The sequence below is a fragment of the Pteronotus mesoamericanus genome, unplaced genomic scaffold (assembly GCF_021234165.1).
Source record: "Pteronotus mesoamericanus isolate MK-2021 breed Mesoamerican mustached bat unplaced genomic scaffold, CSHL_Meso_final scaffold_1186, whole genome shotgun sequence".
NCBI classification, from domain to species: domain Eukaryota; kingdom Metazoa; phylum Chordata; class Mammalia; order Chiroptera; family Mormoopidae; genus Pteronotus; species Pteronotus mesoamericanus.
Window position 1 is genome coordinate 12,464,716 of NW_026555302.1, and position 19,110 is coordinate 12,483,825.

The following is a 19,110-nucleotide window of genomic DNA, read 5'->3' on the forward strand; positions in this document are numbered from 1 at the left end:
TATCTTAATTCAAAATCAGTTTTACTCTGAGGTTTGCCCTTGGGCCTACACTTAAAGCCTTACAAATTCAAATCCTACTTGAGCATAGTAAAATGGATCTAGCTTAAATTTGGAAATGGAGTAAAGTCGTGTTCCAGAATGGTTGCAAGAGGGACTCTGAGCATAGCTTTAGTGATCTTTTCTTTTAGATTCTTTCCCATCTTTGAAACCTTTGCAAGAGTTCCTGAGTCCAAGAGGAGATTGTGGATGGCCTGCCCCCTCTCTTCTGCCCCACACCCCGCTCCTGGGGGCAACTAGTAATCTCCTGTGGAAATCTGGGGGTGTCAGCAAGTTGAATGTCTCTGAAGAGGTTAACCCAGTAAGAAATGCCAGCCAGCTGCCCGAGCAGCCTTGAACGTGCCCGAGCGCTGAGAAACGTGTGGAAGTGGAGCAAGGGGGAGTGGGCCAGTCATTCACCTGTACGGAGAGGCCGTCCCCCAGGAGAAATAATCGGTGGGCCTTGGAGCAGGACGAGGTACGATGGGCTGCTCCACGGCAGTCACGTCTCCTGAGTAGGATTTGAGCAGGGAAGCGTTTTTATTGGCCAGCATGGCTCTCTCATTCCTGCGGAACTTGGCTCTTCGGTTCTGAAACCACACCTGGAAGGTCGTTGGGAGGAGAGAAGGGCACAGGAGGGAGAAAGAAGAGCAGTTACACCAATGAAGGCCTGGGAGGTGTTCCTAGACAACGCGCTCCTGAGGGGGACACCGCGTGGGTATGGCATGCTCCCGAGAGCCACGGAGACGTGCTGGAGCCCTCCCCTGGTGGGCCGTGTCAGCGAGCGCTTGGGGGCGAGGACGCAACGTGACAGGCCCTCGAGGTGCTTCCGGTCATCCGGATGCCAGCGCGAGACCCATGACTGACCCACGAGCTAGCAAAACAGGGCTTAGGATCCCTGTTATAATTACGACCAAGAGAAAGAAGAAAAATCTCACACATGACTGCCACAGAGATGATGACATTTTTAAACTTCCTTCAAAATGCAAAAACTTCATCTGCTTTCATAATACTTAGGGGGCCATTTAAAGAAAATTCTTTGTCATCCCCAAAGTGGACCCTGTAATGAGGCTTTAAGAAGGAAATAGTTGGAGGGTGAAGGAGCAGCAGAGAAGAGCGGCCACTAAAGGGTGTGCTCCGTTCCCCTGGATGGCAGGGCTACCACAGGACCCCGGCTCCCACCGAGGGGCACGCCCTGCCACGGAGGGGCGAGAGAGCTAAGGATTTGCACACTGGCCCCGGTCGTCATTGCTTATCAATGTTCTGGCACTTCCGACACGCTGGACACAGGCAGGGCAGCACCTGAACTTCTAGGAAGAAACTTGTGGAACAGAAACAGAGACACAGCAGGCTGAAAGCTCAGTGGACCATGTTCAGTCGTAGGGCTGAGGGGAATGAGCAGTGCCGGCGGCATTGTGATCTGCCTCCTGTTTGCTATGGGCTGCCAGGGCCAGGAGCTCGTACAAGCACAGTGAGCCCACCATTTCTAGCTATCACAATAGTTCCTTATACTAGGCTTTCTTATGGCTATTTCTGAGTTGAGGAGGCAGGTTCAATGAGATTGAGCCATCTGTTGGAGTTCAGATAATAAATAGCCGAGTTTCTGAGCTCAAGGACATCTGACTCATGATCCAGGCGGCCATAGAGTTTTATTCATTCAGTTACTCATTCAAGAAACCTTTATGGAGGGCCTGCTGTGTTGCAGCTCTGTGCCAAACACTGGGGACACAGAGAAGAGACTTGGGCTCTGCTTGCTCTTGGGCAGCTCACAATCTATTAGAAGGCAAATGTGTAAATTTGAAATACGCAAAACAAGCATTTTAGTTGCAATTATAGAAATGCACGACAAGGTATGGGAGAAGGACATCCTATGGCGTAGAGTGGACTCTTGCCAAACTCTATGGAGTGGCATTCACAGAAAGTACCCTGAGACCGGTGCCCACGGAGGTCAGCAGAGGCAATCTGGGCACAGCTTTCCTGGCTCTGCAGACTCCCAGCCCTTTTGTGTGCATGGGCCCTTCACCTTGCTAATAGAGGTGTCATTCTAAATGCAAGTGTAATCCTGTTAGTGCCCTGCTCGATCTCATCCCCTGGTTCCCCATCACTCACAGAATCATATCGAAATGCCTTTTCATTGAACAAAGACCGCTCAGGAATGAGCTGTCTGTCTCCCAGTCCAGCCACAGCCTGCGCGATGCATGCCCCGTGCACCTGGCCCTCCCTCTTTCCAGCTCCAGCCCAGGCTCAAGTCTGTCGACGTAGTCAGTTCTGTCCCACCTACGTGTGTCACACCCAATGCCCCTTCTGCCCGTGCCATTCGTCCCTTTTGTCCAGGTGCCAAAAGACATAGCTTTCAAGTTTCCACTTTAACATCTCCTCCTCTGTGAAATGGTCATGGAAAGAACAGGACTTACAAGTCTAACAGAGTAGGATAAAAGTATTGGCTACAAGACTTTAAAGATGTGTCCTTAGATATTTATTTAATTTCTCTGACCCTTTGTCTCCCAATCTAATGACGATAATGATACCCCCTCTCAGGGTTGTTGTGACAGTTGGCACGGTTTCAGCGCTGACTGTACGTGGATTCGCTCTCTTTTTTCCCAGGTGGATTTAGTCATTCCTTCCTCTGGTCTATGACTGATTCTCTTGTTGTATTATTTGTTTAATCACCAATTCTTGAACATTCCTTTAGTGTAGGAATTATCTTACTATATCATAACAGTATGATATGCACATCTGTCATGTCTGACCCCAGTCTGTGACATCCCTAAGGGAGGGCCATGTCTTAGTCACCCCCGGAAACCCAGAGACAGCTCCAAGAGCATAATGGGTACTTGATAAATGTTTGAGGGGGAAAGTCAGTCGAAGAAGTAGAGAGATGAATTGTGCAAAGATGATAAGATATGGCTTCCAGCCAAGGGAACTTCACTGTCTAGTTGGGGAAGTTGGCCCACATACAACTCAATATAACGCACGTCATTTTGTGATACATGCTTTGCGTCTAAAGAAGACCAGAGTAGGGAGGGTGTGGTTCAGACAGGAAGGGGTGAGCCTTCACCGAGGAGGAATCAAGTCACGAGAGGAGTATCTGACCTTTTCGCACAGGAAACTTTCACAGCCCCAAAAGCCATTGGAATGTGGTAGGGTGAGAAAGGGGGAAGAAAGAATAGTTTTGACAGAGAAGAAAGCCATTTATTTGTGGCTATGATGGGGCCAAAATGGCTCCCAACCCCAAAATTGTTCTTTCACATTCTTTTTTTCCATTTCCAGGATTGCCCTGGCTGGGTTTCCTTATTTAAAATTCAGATCACCCCAGGACAAGTGGTACTTTCAGGTACTGTGGGTGAAAGTTATTCATTACTAAAAAAAGTTATTCAGGTACTATTGGGCTAAAGTTATTCCTCATACACTGCAGGCCAAGCCGGGGGCATAGAAGATGGTGGGGATGGGAGGAGAAAAGGGACTTGAGAGTAGAAACCCAGCGTGAGGGGAGAGCTGTGGTGAGGGGGTGGGGGAGGGGGGGCGGGCCCAGCTCCGAGGCTGCTTGCGGTGGGAGGGTGGAGAGACTGACGCAGAGCTCTGGCCCCAGGACGACTCGACTCTCACCCGAGCGAGGGGGATCCCTGAGCAGCAATGTGCATGCCTCCCACCACCTATCCTTGGGGCCCCCACGGCACCCGGCAACTGTCCCCTCCTGTCACCGACATTGTTTTTCTCCTGGAGAGCTCTTCTAGGTGAGGTCCCTGTTTCCCGTGGGGACACCTCTTGCATGTTTTCTCTTCAGCCTGAGGGACCACCCGGCCCCTTTCCCTCAACTCACCAAACGTCCCTCCCACGGCCCCATGTGCATTCATGGCACAGACGGAGCTCCCACCTCAAGGCCTGTAGGGTCACCCAAGGTCCTGGCGGGCTAGAGGGTTGTTATTTTCAGAAAGAAATCCTTCCAGCCAAACTGAACACAGATGTACAAACAGTAATTTCTTCAGGAAGACGAGGCAGACTGGGCCCACCACCCTGACCAAAACAGCAGCCGGCCACGGGCAACACGGAAGGCCATGAGATGGTGGTGTTCACGGAGAGAACAAAGTGCCACCTGGAAGGGCGCGCCGAGTCCCCCGTGGCGCCAAGAAGCGGGAATTCTGTGTCTGCGCATCTGTGCTCCAACCCTGGTTCAGCTTCTTCCTAGCTGTGTGACGTTGGGCAAAATACTTTCCCTGCGCTGTGCCTCAGTTTCCGCCTCGATCAGATGAGGAACACTAGCCGCGGCACTAAACTTTTGTGAGGATCAAACAGATTTGCTTGTGTAAAGAATTCAGAACAGGGCTTAGCGTGTAAGTTCTTGAGTAGTGTGAGTTCCATGGCCATAATTAGTGCTAATCACAGACTGTGTTATTGCTTGTCATGGATATGTCATGGCATTAATGTCAGAATCATTCTCTCTTGCCCTGTCTGACGCGGCCACAGAAACCCCGAATCCTCCAGCTGAGCCTGTTCTTCATGCAGTTTCCTAAGTGCATGGTCTTAATGTGTTCACTTCCCATTCCCACAGTGCCCACAACCATGTGTACTCAAAACACGTTCCCTGAAGATTTGCACATTCCCAGCGTCTGGGGAGGAAAACTGAGGTGGGGTCAGAAGGGTCATGTTTCTGTCCACCTTGGGAGTTCAAATCGAACTCTGGGGGGTGTAGAGTCAAGTGCCGAACTGGATGGTGTTTATGTCATGAATCTAAAAGTCTGGGACATGAGGAGGAGGAAGGTTTGTAGTGAGGTATATAGTCTCCCACTCCCAAAGGCATTCAGGTTGGTTTTTAAAAATACTTCACTGCCTAAAGAAACACAGCGATCCAAAGAGGACACACAGGTGGCCGATAGTCAGATGAAAAGGTGCTCAACATCGCTGATCATCAGGGAAACGCAAATTAAACCACAATGAGATACCAGCCTGCGCCTGTCAGAATGGCTACCATTAGTACGTCAGCAAACAAGTGCCGGCGAGGATGTGGAGAAAGGGGAGCCCTTGGGCACTGTTGGCGGAAATGCAGGTGGTGCAGCCACTGTGGAAAGCAGAATGGAGAGGCCTCAAGAAACTAAAAATTGAATTGCTTTATGACCCAGCGATTCAACTTCTGGAAATGTATCCCAAGAAACCCAAAACACCGATTCAAAAGACTGTATGCACCCCTATGTTCATTTCAGTGTCATTTACAATAGCCAAGATTTGGAAGCAGCCCAAGTATCCATCAGTAGATAAGTGGATAAAACAACCATGGGACATTTACACAATGGAATTCTACTTGGCGATAAAAAAGGAAGAAAAATTTTACCTTTTGCGACAGCATGGATGGACCTGGAGAGCATTATGCTAAGTGAAATAAGCCAGTCAGAGAAAGACAAATAACATATGATCTCACTCATATGTGGAATCCAATGAACAAAATAACCTAACAAGCAAAATAGAGACAGACTCAGGGAGCAGGCTGACAGCTGGGGGCGGGGGAGTGGGGGTACGGGCCGGTTAGAGGGGTGAAGGGATCAAGTGAAAAAGTAAAAAGGACTCGTGGACCCGTCAACAGTGTGCTGATGGTAGGAGGGAGGGGTGCGTGGAGGTGGAAGACGATATGGGCGGGATAACTGGCGATGAAAAGAATTACAATAAAAAATGAACTACTGGAAAAAAGAAACAAAGAGAAACTGATTCTGTCCTCCTGTGGTCCATTTATAATCCTAATTAATCAGCACAAGCTCCAGCTGACACCTCCAACCGTGTGCTCAGACAGTCCTCAGAGACGGGCCTCGGAGGGGAGCCCGGGGTTACCTGCACTCTGGCTTCGGTGAGGTTCACGCGGCGGGCCAGGTCTTCTCGCACGAAGGCGTCGGGGTAGTGGGTCCGCTCGAAGACGCGCTCCAGAGCCTGCAGCTGGCTGCTGTTGAAGGTGGTCCGGTTCCTCCGCTGCTTCCTCTTCTTCTTCTCCTCTGAGTTCAGCTGGTCATCTGGAATAGAAGACACTGAGGATAAGGAGCCAAAGTCATTTTGGGGGCCCCCACTCACACTTCTTCACTGTGTAGCTACAGCGAGGTATTATTTCCTTTGCTCCCATTGTTACCAAAGCATGGCCGTGGCCAAACACCACTTTTAGTGTGCAAATGTGGGCAGAGGTTCTCGGAAGACCCTGCACCTGGCGCCCCAGCAGCTCCGGGGCTTGGCGGTTGCTTTGAAATCCGGGGCCAGACCTGAGCGGTCAGGGGGCAGTTCCTGCATGCTCCCTAAAGCCTGCTTTGTCAGAGGCCAAAGGACAGTTTTGCTGCTGCCCTGCTCTATGGACTTCTCTGGAGCGGGGAGAAGACAAGAGGGTTGCTTTGGACCTTATTTGTCTCAGACAAGATTATGTTCATTCACATCGTTTCATAGCCGAGGAAACCAGCTACCCCTGGCCCCCTCTCCTCGACCTATCCACCTAAACACCGGCGCAGGCTCACCGAGGGAAGGGCACCCCCTCACCCGTTAGAGGGATTCCCACTGTGCTGGGTGCTCTCCTGCATTTGCTGCAGGCTCCATGCTGATGCCCAGGCCTCTGCCCCGGTAAGTGCTGTACGTACAGGACCATCGGCCTCGGGGACCGTGGCAGGGGACTCAGCCTGCCATCCTGTGAGAACTCAAGAACAGGGGTCTGCACTGCAGGACCTCTGACAGTTTCCCCCCAACACTGCACTCTAGGGTACGGACACCTCAGGGACATCCAGACAATCATGACCCCAAGTCCTCCCCTGTCCAGTTCCCTCCCTGATTTCCTCTGAGTTCCCCCCAAATATTCCCCCGGCCAGCTGATCGTGCAGCCTGTCCATGCAGGCCTCCCACCCCGCCCAGCGCAGGAATGTGGACGCGTGTGCTGAGTGCAATGCCAGCTCTGCTGGCACCCTGTTGAGCTGCCACGTGAGGCCCATGCCACCGCCGAGCTGAGCGGCAGAGATTTACAGCACCAGCTGCTGAGGCCCAAATCCCACGCCCGGCCTGACAGCCTGGATGCGCACTTCGCACAGCTCCCTCTCCCCGAAGACATCAGCCCAAAGAGAGAACGAGGGATGAGAGAGGATCGAGAGACGGCTCCTTACTCCACATTCAACAGGTAGCTCTCGACTGCTTTCCCCACGTGCGAAGTCTTCTGGAGTTCTCTGACCCTGAACACAACACACTGGGACTAGAGACTGCACGTTTCTTAAAGCACCTAGAAACCTAAGTGCTGGTTGAATCTGTTTTCAGGGAAAATGGGTGACGTTTCTTGCCTTTAAACACTGTTTCTTAAGGGGAAAAAACCCTGTATGATCTCAACCACATTCCTTGAGCTCAGAGGCCCTTGCGGGTCGTCCTCTCAGCTCTACGGTGGGTCGTGGCCCAGCCCCTGACCGGCTCTGTTGTACCTCAGCCAGGAGCTCAGCTTCAAAGGCACCGCCGTGACACTCAATAACAGGGTCAGATCGGTGGCATCTCGAGAATGGAGCCAGTTTAATTATCACGCTTTCTGAGACCTCTCAAGGCCTGGAATGTTCTAACCAGCGTCCCCGATTACACCACTATTAAGTTATTAGTGAAATGTGTTTACAACACCACCAATGCTGGAAGCAAGCACCTAGTTGCATATTTGGAGCCATTCCTGGTATTTCTATTCTCTTTCCCAAATTTCTTGTCTACAGCTCTCTATGTCTTGTCCTTCAGGCCCCTTTGGGCCATCCAGGCCTTAAGGACAACACCATGTCATATTCCTATCAGACAGAAGTCTGCACAAAACCCTTCGCTTCCGTACCTACCCCAGACTGAGACCAATTAGGCTGTAGGCTATTATTTTTAATCATATAAAGGAAATGCCTTATTAAGTCAATGTCATGATTTGCCTTCTCCGGAATAACCACGAAGGCTCAACCCCCGGTGCAGTTGTGTGAGCCTGTGACTTCATGGGCTGCCCAACTGGGACCGTGAACAAGGGTATTTTATGTTCTGTCCTTAGCTCTACAAGCCGCTACAGAACCTCCCAGCAGTCCTGTGCCATCTCCCATTGTTCATGTGAACCCCACTGCCTGTCCACCGCCACCCGTGGCTCCCCTGACGCGGGAGTCGGGGAGACGGGGAATTACGGTTTCTGACAGAATAAATTGCTATGACCTGAGACCATTCCGGCAAGAGTTTCCCAGCCAATGTTCTTGTTATTTTTAACAAATGAAAACACCAGTCCAGATCATGTTGAAGGCGAGAAGAGACGTATGAGGGACAGGGGTCCAGGGAGGCTGGGTCTGGCCAGTGTCCTTCCAAGTGTGAGTATAACAGAAAGAGACAGGAAGGAACAGCGACAGCTTGAGCGGCAGCCCTCGGCGCGTCTGTCTTTGCTCACCATCACCCAGCGCGAGTCCCCGGTTTCCCCCGTGAACACGTAAGCACAGCCCCCGCACAGCATCCGCAGCAGGACAGGAGAGGGACCGCTATAGTGGCTCACGGAGGCGGGGGGGCAGCAGAAGGACCTGTGATAAGCGCATCTGATTCTAGACTGAATACAAGGGAGACAGAGCAGGATGTTGCTATTGTTGCCAGAAGACAATCTTTTTCTGTGAAAACAGCCACAGTGAAGGCTGACCTTGAAACATGCTCTTCAAGGATACTGATGTCCAAGAGGACATCAGGGAGCATCTCATTCTTTGGGAATCTGAAGTGGGTGGAATTCACCGAGCTGCAAGATAAGCACAGGGACACGGCTGCAGTTTTACTAAGACCGTAATGCTTCAAATCCAGGGTGCTTACGGACTTCATGGATGACAATGAATCGCAAGCATGGAGTTCTCAACAAGCATTCTAATAAAAACGAGCACAATGACCTTAATTAACGGGGGGGAGGGGGAGATCATGAATTATAAAAGATTAGTACCACATGAATTCAGAGAAAGTGTCTAATCCAATCCACCCTGTTATTTGATGGATGCAGTGACTGCGACCTAGAAGAATAAAGTGATTTGCACCAAATAACAATACAAGACGTGGCGAGGCAGGACCCCTCATGCCACCCCAGTGCCAGGAGCAGACGACGCTGCACGTGCTGTGCGTGGCAGGAACGTGGAGCATTAGAGACAGAAAGAAAGAACATGGCCCTGGGGAAATTTTACTGGAAAGGCAGGTTTTTCCTTCCTAGTTATAGAAGGAGTGTCTAGGAAAGAGAGTCCATGTGGATCACCTGTTGTCGTTCCTACGCGAACAGCAGTTTGAAAATGCAACCACTGCCATCCAGAATAGCTACTTTGACCCAGGCGTTCTTGAATTTCCCTTTCCAACGGCCTCCGTTAAACACGTGCGGGCGTGCTCAGCACAGCAGAGCGGCCCCTCTTCTCCCCGCACCCCCGGGGGCGCTCTCTGTCGTTGCAGGACCCGGTTCAGAGTCTGTTTCCCGTGATGCCTCTCAGATCTTACCTCCCCTCTAAAACCTCGCCGATAACTCCATTCTCCAAATTCCTATATATAGTTTAATATAGAATCAAACACGTGGTTAAAATTGTGGTTGAATTCTGTGTAAAAGACTTGTCACCTCAATGCAGTCAGATATTCCTATAGAACCCTGGTGACTCATTGGAATAATTTCTAAGTTCCAATCACTCTTTTTAACAATATATAGCCAGTAATGAGGCTAACGTTATCTTTTGTCTGTTGGTAATTTTACCTCGGGTGGGGGGTGGAAGGGAACGCCTTTTACTGTGTTTCTTTTTTCAAATACATTAGTCATCAGATCTCGAGATGGGCGAAATGGTGGTGGTTCTGATCCATTTGCAAATGCAGGAATCGGTCCTTTATATTTATTCCTTCCCAAGAAAGCAGTCCTGAAGCAAAGGACTGATTGAAGCAAGTAGAAACACCCTTGAGAAAGAGATGCTTTCCAATGGACCAGGGTGCGAGCATGCGCATGAGGCACTTCCCCAGGGGAGAGGCCGTAGGTCCTGGGAAGGGTGCCCTGGTGCTTTCGTTTACAGGTGAAGAGTGCGCTAGCCCTGACCTTAGCTCCGGCAGCTAATTCGCTCCGGACTCCACCTGGACCCGCCGGCGTTGGTGGAGAGGACAGTGCCATCCTCCGGACGGAAGACCGAGCAGCAAGCCATGATCCCTGCTCAGAGTCCCGGGCGCTCGCCCGCCGCCGTCCCTTAACGCCCGGACCCTGGCCCTCCTCCGCTCTCTGCCCTGAGCAGGGGCCTTGGCAAGTCCACATCAGGACGCCAAGGGTAATTTCAAGGTACAGCAAAAACATATTTTAGGAATGAAATCTGAAGAGAAATGTGTTTTGCGTGCCCGAGTCACATCAATTTGGGAAGAATTCTGATGCAAGAAGGTAAAACGCCAGCTTCAGTAGCAGAAACCAACCTGCCACATCAAAGCCGGCTGCCTGCCTTTTGGTTGAAAACATGGAAGGCAAGCGGATCTGAAGGGCAGCCCGCCGATCATTTTATGGGCTTGGAAGAATGTTTTCAAAGGCCCTACATTGCACAACAACTACTTACTTTAATGGGATTTGTGTGGTTCAGGCCCTGTAACCTTAAGAAAATTGAAGGGAGGTATAATTGCAAAAGCCACTAAAAACTGTTTTAGCTTTTATTGCAAGGCCTATGAAAAGCAGCGAGATGGAGCTGCGGCGGCCACTTGCGTTTCTTTGGTTACACTGGGTTCCAGCTACAGTGAGAACAGCGTCCTCTTAATAGAGGCCCCCATGAGTGGTACAGGGTCACCTAACTGGGCTGTCTGTGGCAGCGTAGACCGGGCTTAGTGCGTCACAAGGAACAATGCCGAGTTTAGCGGCATGTCTCCACTTTCTCAACAGCCTGGCAGGCGTCCTCCGCCCCTGAGTCCTAGCATCTGTCAAAAAGGGGCCCGGTCTCCACCTACACAAATGCCCAACGGCCAGACCCTGAATGTTACAGGATGGTCTCTGATGTACATCTTTTTTTTTTCTTTTCACTGTCCACTTTGCATAGACAGGGTTATTTTTCATCAAGTATTGGTCCTAAACCTTATAAAATAGCATAAAAACACCTTAAATGTAATTTGGGGGACTTATTTTCTTTGGAGAACACAGCGCTCTAAAAAGTGCCTAACAACAGCAGGCCGAAGGGTTTCAACCAAAAAGCTGGGTCAGCGGCTCTGGCTGCTGCTGGAGCAGGTCTATGCAGATACAGCTCCAAGGGGGGCTCAGCGCAGCCGCCCCCCGCCCCCCCAAACAGTAGACACTGAGGCGTGCCGAGCGACAGATGCAGTCTGGGCCTGACTTCCTCTCACAGCTCCTTCCAGCTCTCCGGCACCTACGAGTTCCACAGACCCAGGGTGCCAGCCCAATCCGTGTCCCCATAGCCCCTTTCACTGTCTGGAGACATTTTCCTGAAGGGATTCCTGACCAGAACCCGCAGGCCACCCAGTGCCACCCAGCGAGCCTCTCACGCAGCCCTCTGCGGGAGCCCTAGCCCTCTTCTGGGGCTGTGCTGATCGCCTGCCCGCCCCCTGCTCACATTTCCCATGTGCCTCTGAGTCTGTGTTAGACAGTGACTTTAGAGATGAAGTTTGTGCTTGGATTTAACTGGAGCTCTTAGGAATGCTCAGGAAACACAAATTAACAATCAGCATTGTTCACATATTGAGATTATTATTACAGGAGTCCAGTCACTAAACAGAGTGTCTTCTCTTTTTGATAAACATAAAATTCTGGCTTTAGACGTGTACCCTACTCCCAGTTTCTCTACGGATGAATCATTTATTGACTCACTTTTCAATTCACTTCTGGATGTCAGAAAAAGTGGAAAATAAGAATGTTTTCATCAGACCCAACTGAACTGTAACTGGGGAGGGGATGCAGTGAGCAGAGGACAGAGTTCACCGGCTTCAAAACCAGGACAGCCTGTGTTGCCCTGCAGACCTGCCGCTTGTGTCACCGTGGGGTCTGCATAAGACACGTCCCCTCTCTGGGCCTCCATTTTCGAGCAATATTTGAAAATTTGATGAACATGTTGCAGGCAGATAGTCTGACGCATTGTCCTAGGCATTTGGTCAGAGGTGCTAGTCCCCCTGAGACAGGGACCAGTCAAAATCCACTGTTCCCTGTCTTTCTGTTCCCGCTGTTGTTATTTAAGTGTTCAGTGAGATTTCTACCGCAACATAACTGGGAGAATGTAGGACAACCATTGAATCATGTTGATATGACTTAGTTTTGATGGAGAGCATAATTGAGATCTGGGGAGCTTAAAAAATGGGGGGAAAAAAAGCTTTAAAATTGAGAACTGAGACATGGAAAATTGCACATGGAAGTTATGCCTAGAAGTTTGTCCAAAAAGCCCCATTTGGGACACTTTGCTGCTGCTAGTCAATTCCTGGCTTTCTGACAAGCCAATTTTTCTTTCTCAATTTAGGTTTTGAAAAGAAACATTCAGAAATCAGGCAGATTCTAGCACTCGAAAACAGGTAAGCAATTGGTGCCTTGAACAATTAATCTCATGAGAAATAAGTTTTTTTTTAAAAAAGGCAGGCAAAAGAGAGAAGGCCGAGGGCTAAAGCCAGGCTTTGAAAACCCAATGATTTCCCAGCCGATTTGCCTTGGGTTGACTAATTTGGTTGCCACATGTCTAAAAAAACACAAAAGTTGGGTCATATTACTCAATATTTGCTCAGTGAGTTTTTCCCCCTCACTGTCGGAGTGCTTTGATAAATTCCAAAGGGATAAAAAGAAACCCAGGAAGGCAAAGTTCTGGGAAAAGAGTGCGTTCTGACCGGGACTTTAAAAGCTTTCTACACTCGCTGAATTCTAGGTGTGTGGTCGCCTTGGAAGGGCCTGGGCTTTGACTAAGACTGCACACACAGCTCTGGACGAGCCGTCCGGGGCGGTCTTCTCCTGGTGGTGGCGTTCCCTTGTAGTGAGGCTGTTGTCATCTTGTAAAGACACAACGCCAGTCTTGACATTAGTAGTGGAAACTGGTGTCTTCATGGGCGGCAAGTGCCCTCAGCCATTTTTTAATGATTCATTTTCTAAGTAATAAATTTTAATGTCCTAAGGAAAAATCCGATAAAAACCAGATTTCTTCTTTAAAAAACAAAACTGAAAGCAGACAGCTACAAAGGAGAGGGACACGATGAATGAGTGAGCTCAGCTTTTGGAAGGGCAGTCGAGACATGATTGCAGCCTCCTCCTTGAGCATGAAGACGAGGAGGCGGCATCCGATGCTTGAGAATAGAAGCCTGGCTGCGTCCTCAGACTTCTCCCTCTCAGTTAAAAAGGGTGAGATGCCTGGAGCCGAGAAAGCCACAGGGAAGAGGAAATCAGCTCTTTCTCACAAGAAGAGGAGGAGCCAAGGGTAATTCTCTAACACTGTATGGAGTAGATAAGGAGAGTGAAGAGGAAATTGAAGCCTGCCTCAGGTGGTATTCCAGTTTCCTATAGCAAACTAACGGGAAGACAGGGACATGCCCTGACCGAGGTGGCTCAGTGGGTTGGGCATCCTCCTGCAAAGCAAACTGTTGCTGGTTCGATTCCCAGTCCCTGGTTGGGGGTGCGTATGAGAGGCAACTGACCGATGTTTCTCTCTCGCATAGATATTTCTCTACCTCCTTTTCTCCCTCCCGTCCCTTCTCTCTAAAAATAAATAAAATCTTTTTAAAAACCCACAAAAATGTGTTAAACGATCAACGTAAGAAGCTTGGCATTTTAAAATAATGTTTAAGTAAAAAGAAATTTAAATTTTCAAGAGTAAGAGAAGCCAGTGTCCACAGTGGTTGAAAGCTGCACATTTTTTGAGGACTGTGCCACCTGGTAACATCTCTGGGTTTCACCTCTCTCGTCTGTAAAATGATTTGCTTTAAGATAAGAATGATACAGGTTTTGAAAGGTGTAATGACTAGGTATACACATGTTCTTATGTTTTGCTCTAAATTCAGTTGTGGAACAATGGTGGGAGGAGCTTTGGGCTGGCCCTCAGGAGGCTCTGGTTCTGGTTCAGAGGATGTCAGAGCAAATCAGCAAGGTGAGGGCCAGTGTCCTGGCTGGCAGACATGGTAGTGGAGGCCGGGGCCTGAGATCTCCTGCCCACCCAGCATCACGGGTTTGGGGGTTGTTTTTATGTTTTCAGTAGAAAACTTCCAGTAATTATTTGTTTAACGAAATGACTGAATCACGCCCTTCTGTTGCTATGTTTTCGGTTTTGCTTTGTTTTGTTTTTGTCTTGCCCTGGAAAACCTTTGGCTAGAAAATACATTGGATGAGAGATATACCCTAATGACACAGGCCCAGAGACAAGGCAGCGAGTGGCCTGCTCCCCTGTGTTCAGATCACTCTGCAGGGATGTCTCCAAGTGGAAGTTGATATAAATCTTTATTTTAAATTAGTTTACCTAAAGCACAATCCAAAGAATGAGGACACCAGAGCGGTTTCTAAGAGACAGTCATTCTAACTTTTAAACGTGCTAAACAGAAATAGGAATAACTGCTCTTTATTCTCCTTCTTCTACCAGCCTTGACCTGCTAACCATAAGTTGAGTGACAGTAGCCTCACTGAGGACACTGTCTATATCAACCGTAGGCTAATCCCCAATTCCATGGGTGTGACAAACAATGGTCACATTCAGCCTTGACCTTTATACCCTCTCTCTAACACCTTATTCATTCATTTGAGCAAATATTTATTGAGCATATACTACATGCCAAGCAAGTAGTCGCTCTGAGAAATACAGAGAAACCTTACCTGGAGTCCACCTTCAAGGGACTTTATAACTGATTCGAGGGTTGAAGTTACAGTGCAGGAAAAGCCAAGTAGCAACAGAGAAGGGATATTCCAGTATATGTGGTGGCCCCCAGCATCAGTGGGAGAGGGAGGGGGACAGAGACACCACAGGGGGTGGCAGGTCGGAAGTCATGGTCAGCCAGTGCCTCTCTGTCTTATTTGAAACTCAACATCCATTTCTCAGCTGCACTTTGACTTGTCTCTCTAATCGCCCTTGCCTACTTGTGCTACACATTTTCCTTGTCTTTCACTTATATTCTTCTTTGACCTTGTCTCTTTTTGCCGCACAACACACCCTAGGTCTCACCGCATCCACCGACCCCTTATATTGGTGGCTCCTCCATTTGCCTGTCAGCTCCTCATTGGGGCCTTCCCTCGTCACCCCCCAGAAGTAGCCTTCCCTTTGCTCTTCTCCTCCCAGCAGCTGAACCACCTGCTTGTAAGTGCGTGTGAACCGGGAGTTAATTAGATACTGTCTCACGCTAGAGCGTGTACTTCATGAGGGCAGGGACCTTTTCTGACTTGCTAGCGGTGGTATCCGGCATCTAGTGGTAGTGCCTGGCCTCCTCCGGGTACCTTTCTGTGAAGGGCAAAATGAACATGTTAACTGTGCTTGAGGAAAACACCTGTGGTCCCCACTCTGGTCAGCTCGCACCCAGCCCCCGAACCTGGTGGTCCTTTCAGGGCTGCCTTCCTGTAGAGGCTTGGCACACAAGAGTTCCCACTCTGCACACCTGCTATGCAGTCTCTCTAAGGCATGGAAGCTCCGTGCATATGGGACCCAGGTCTCTGGTGCCCTCCCCTGGGCGTGGCTTGGCATCAGCAATTATCTCCCCAATGAGAAGGTAAGCCTTGAAGGCAGGTGAGCAGAGAGTGTGGAACAGAATCCTGTTCATCTTAGTAGCACCCAAGACATCTTTGACTTTGATGATGATGCATGGGGAATTTTATCAATGGTTTAGACATGACCTAGTACAGTTATTTCTGTTCCCAAAATTATATGTTTAGCTTTAGATTGTAGTCTCTTCTAGTTAGTCGTTTCTAGTCTCTGTGTCTTCTAGCCCCTTTCACTGGCAAAGGGGCTTGGGCAAAAGCCTGGCTAATCCATTCTCTGACATGCAGGAGCATTATGGGCTGTCAACCACACCTAAACCTTAATTATACGGTGATTTCCTCTCCAGGGATATGTGACTGTTTTAAATAGAAAGGAAGATGATGCACTAAGGTTACATGAGAAAAAAAGTATTTGGGCAAAACACCCCAAAGTCCATGGGGAATAATCTTATGCCACTGAATCATGTCCGCTGTTGCTGAACGGCCCCACAGAGCTCCTTGTTAGTAGGTGGCTCTGCCTGCCTGCAGTGGAAGCCTGTGAGTAATCCCTGTGTCACTGTGACGCACGGCAGGGCTGCCACTTCCGACTCCCTGTCATCCGAGACTTGGCAAGGGGAGCTCATGCTGCTCAGCTCAAAACAGGAAGAAGCCAGGAGGGAGGAAAGACCTAACAAGTTTTATTGATTAAAAAGAGGATTTAACTAGAAAAGTTAACCAAAGACAAGAACAAGGACTTTTTAGTCACCACCTAAATCATCCTCTCCCTTTGCATCTGTTTCTAACTTGCCTGCAACGCCAGTCCAAGTGTTCTTCCCACCACATTCTCAGAGCTTTTCTCAGATGTCCACTATTTTAAGTGTTTTCCAACTTCTAAATTACTTTAAGAAGCGACTTGTATGGTAACAAGTTGAACCAGGAGGAGGAACCAACCGGGACAAGCCAGTGTGCGACTCCACCACCCGCATTCCCCGGCCGTTGGGAGGCTCTCTCCCTTGCCAGCCTTCTTCCCGTTTCCTCTCTTCCTCTGCAACTCCGTGTAAAGTGGCCCAGGATTCCGTGGCCTGGCTAACTCCCTAGGAGTGAGCACCTTTAAACAAAGGGTCTTAGGTATACCCGAGAAGATCTTCCAAACTCAGGGGCCTTGTGAAAAACATAGGCGGATTAGGTGTGGAGGTGGGAAGAAGAGGTAGTCAGATTTTATATATATAATGTTGCTATAAATCCCTTAAAGAAAGTATATGGTAACTGATTTGGGCAAAAGTGGGGACATGGTAAGCTGGGGTTTAAAATTTTTTATCTCACCAAAGAGAGAGAGTTACCCAGAAGGAAATCTGCCCCCTTGTAGCTGTTCAGATGGATTTTGAAGACCCCTGCCAGGGTCCTTCGCTTTGTTTGCTTGGTTATTCCCTTATGAAGGTTTTCTGGGAGCAATAGTCAAGCCTCCCCCTTGATAGCATCATCAAACTTCTTTCTCTACTACAGATCTGTTGGTTTGCGGAAAATCTCCTTGGCTAGAGGGTTATTATGATTTTCTTTCCTGGAGACTTCCAGCTTCAGCACCACTTCCAGCTCTTCTCAAAACCAACAGGGCACTTAGCTCGGTGGCCACGGAGCCTGGGTGGTCGGTCACCAAGGCAAATCAGCATGGTTAACATCCTGACTTGGGAGAACCCGTTTTTTATATAAAAAATTATCTCTAATTGGTCATAGGCCACAGATCAGATTTACATAATAGTAATTTTATTCCCTTTCCCATATTTTCAGCAATCCAATTTTTATAAAAGTTGTTTCATAGAATTTTATTACAAAGACAACTTTTTTTACTGGTAGGGGAAAAAAAAAAGCTCCAGTGGATCAGAAGTCAAATAACTTGGGTTCTCACTCTGTCTGGCCCTAAAAAGTCATGTGGTTCCCTGCCCCCCACCCCCAGTAATGTGATTTCAAGAGTATTACTCTGCCAATCTGGATTTCCATTGCTGTTGCTGTCAAATGGGGCATGGTATTAGACTGTTTTTAATATCATTTTCTGATTTTCAATATCATTTTCTGATTTTCAATTATAATATCCTCTTCAAATACTTGACCAATGAATAAATCTGTGCACTCAAAGAGAGATATAGTAAAAAAGTAATATATTTATTTGCTCATCTCTAATTTTGGAATATATGGATTTACCAACGGATGGAGTAGATATTATGTAATTCCATGGTTATTTCTGTAGTCAAATCTGCAGTGTTCTCGACATTTTAAGTAACATTACTGATTATCTTTGTGGATAGCAAGGTTATTTCAACATTGCATGGATGCTTATTTTCTTTTAGATAATATTTAAAGAAAATGCTGAGACTTAGTGGGTATTCAAACAATGGAGAAGATGGCAAAAATGAAACGCAGTTTTATAAAGTTCTGGAATTTTAAAATATCTAACATTTAAAGATGGGAGACACATTTCTCCTAAAATGTCCGTGTGTGGGTGTATGCGTGCGTGTGGGTGTGGATGTGGGTCTCTGTGGGTGTACGCGTGACTCAGCTCAGAGAATCCTGGGTTGAACCATAACAGTGCTGTAAACATGAGAACCAGAAGCAGATCCAGTTGCCCACAGTGGAAAAGACCAGCCTGTGGCATTGGGAAATGCTTTACTTGTTTGGGCTTTCTGTAGAGCCCACTAAAAGTGCTAAGACGTATCATCATTACCTAGTCTCATGCCAACTGTGTCTGGTAACTCACTTTGACATATTAGCTTCTAGGTAGGAGCTCCCAGACAATGGCTCATGTGATATCAGTGCCAGCTGGACTCGGCTGTACAGGAGAAAAAGTATTTTAAATAGATATTTCAGATGTTTAAAATTTAAATAAACCAAGGCCAAGAGTGTAAGGATCCAAGTGAAGCCGATTGCCAGGTTGTGCTGATTGGTACAACCGAGCACTATATCAATGAGGCCTTAAATTGCAGCATCATGCTGACAGGGAGGAGGAAAAGCAGCCAATAAAAAAGGAGGGGAGGCATGAAAGATGAATCACCAAGGATGGTCTTCCATTAAACTCTAAGAATGCATACATTGACACCGTCCCGCTAGGACTCAAATGATAGGCAAGACTTTGGAACCATTGCAGTAAGTGTTTCAAAGTCCAGAGCAAAGCCACTAGGTAAATTTTATGGGTCCCTCTACAAAGGCAGCTTCTTGTCAGGCCTGGAAAAATAATGTTACCAAGGATCCAGTAACAACAGAATCTAAGCCTGTTAGTTAGATTCCAAGCTGATGCCTCTTCCAAAAGGAGAACATCCAGAAAAACAATTTATTCCCCAGACCGAGAGAGAAAGTCTTAATATAACGGATGGAGAAAAATTCGGTGTACAGTCTATTAGACACAAGCGACAGGTCTGCTGGGGCAAATCTGTCTACCATTTGTTTCAACAAAGACATCACAAAGGTGGGTGTCTCCAAGATCCCTCCTTGTGGGG

The 19,110-nt window shown here is 48.3% G+C and overlaps 1 protein-coding gene across 4 annotated transcripts in view; it reads right to left on the reverse strand.

Annotated features, from left to right (window-relative positions):
* The window catches only part of PRRX1 (paired related homeobox 1), a 72,504-nt gene that overhangs the window by 16,203 nt on the left and 37,191 nt on the right, over positions 1-19,110 (reverse strand). For all 4 annotated transcript variants that reach the window (XM_054587789.1, XM_054587787.1, XM_054587790.1 and 1 more), the window contains exons 2-3: positions 5,854-6,029; positions 457-638 (exon numbers count right to left, since the gene is read on the reverse strand). In XM_054587789.1, the coding sequence (XP_054443764.1) occupies positions 457-638; positions 5,854-6,029 (358 nt within the window). The remainder of the gene's footprint in view (positions 1-456; positions 639-5,853; positions 6,030-19,110) is intronic.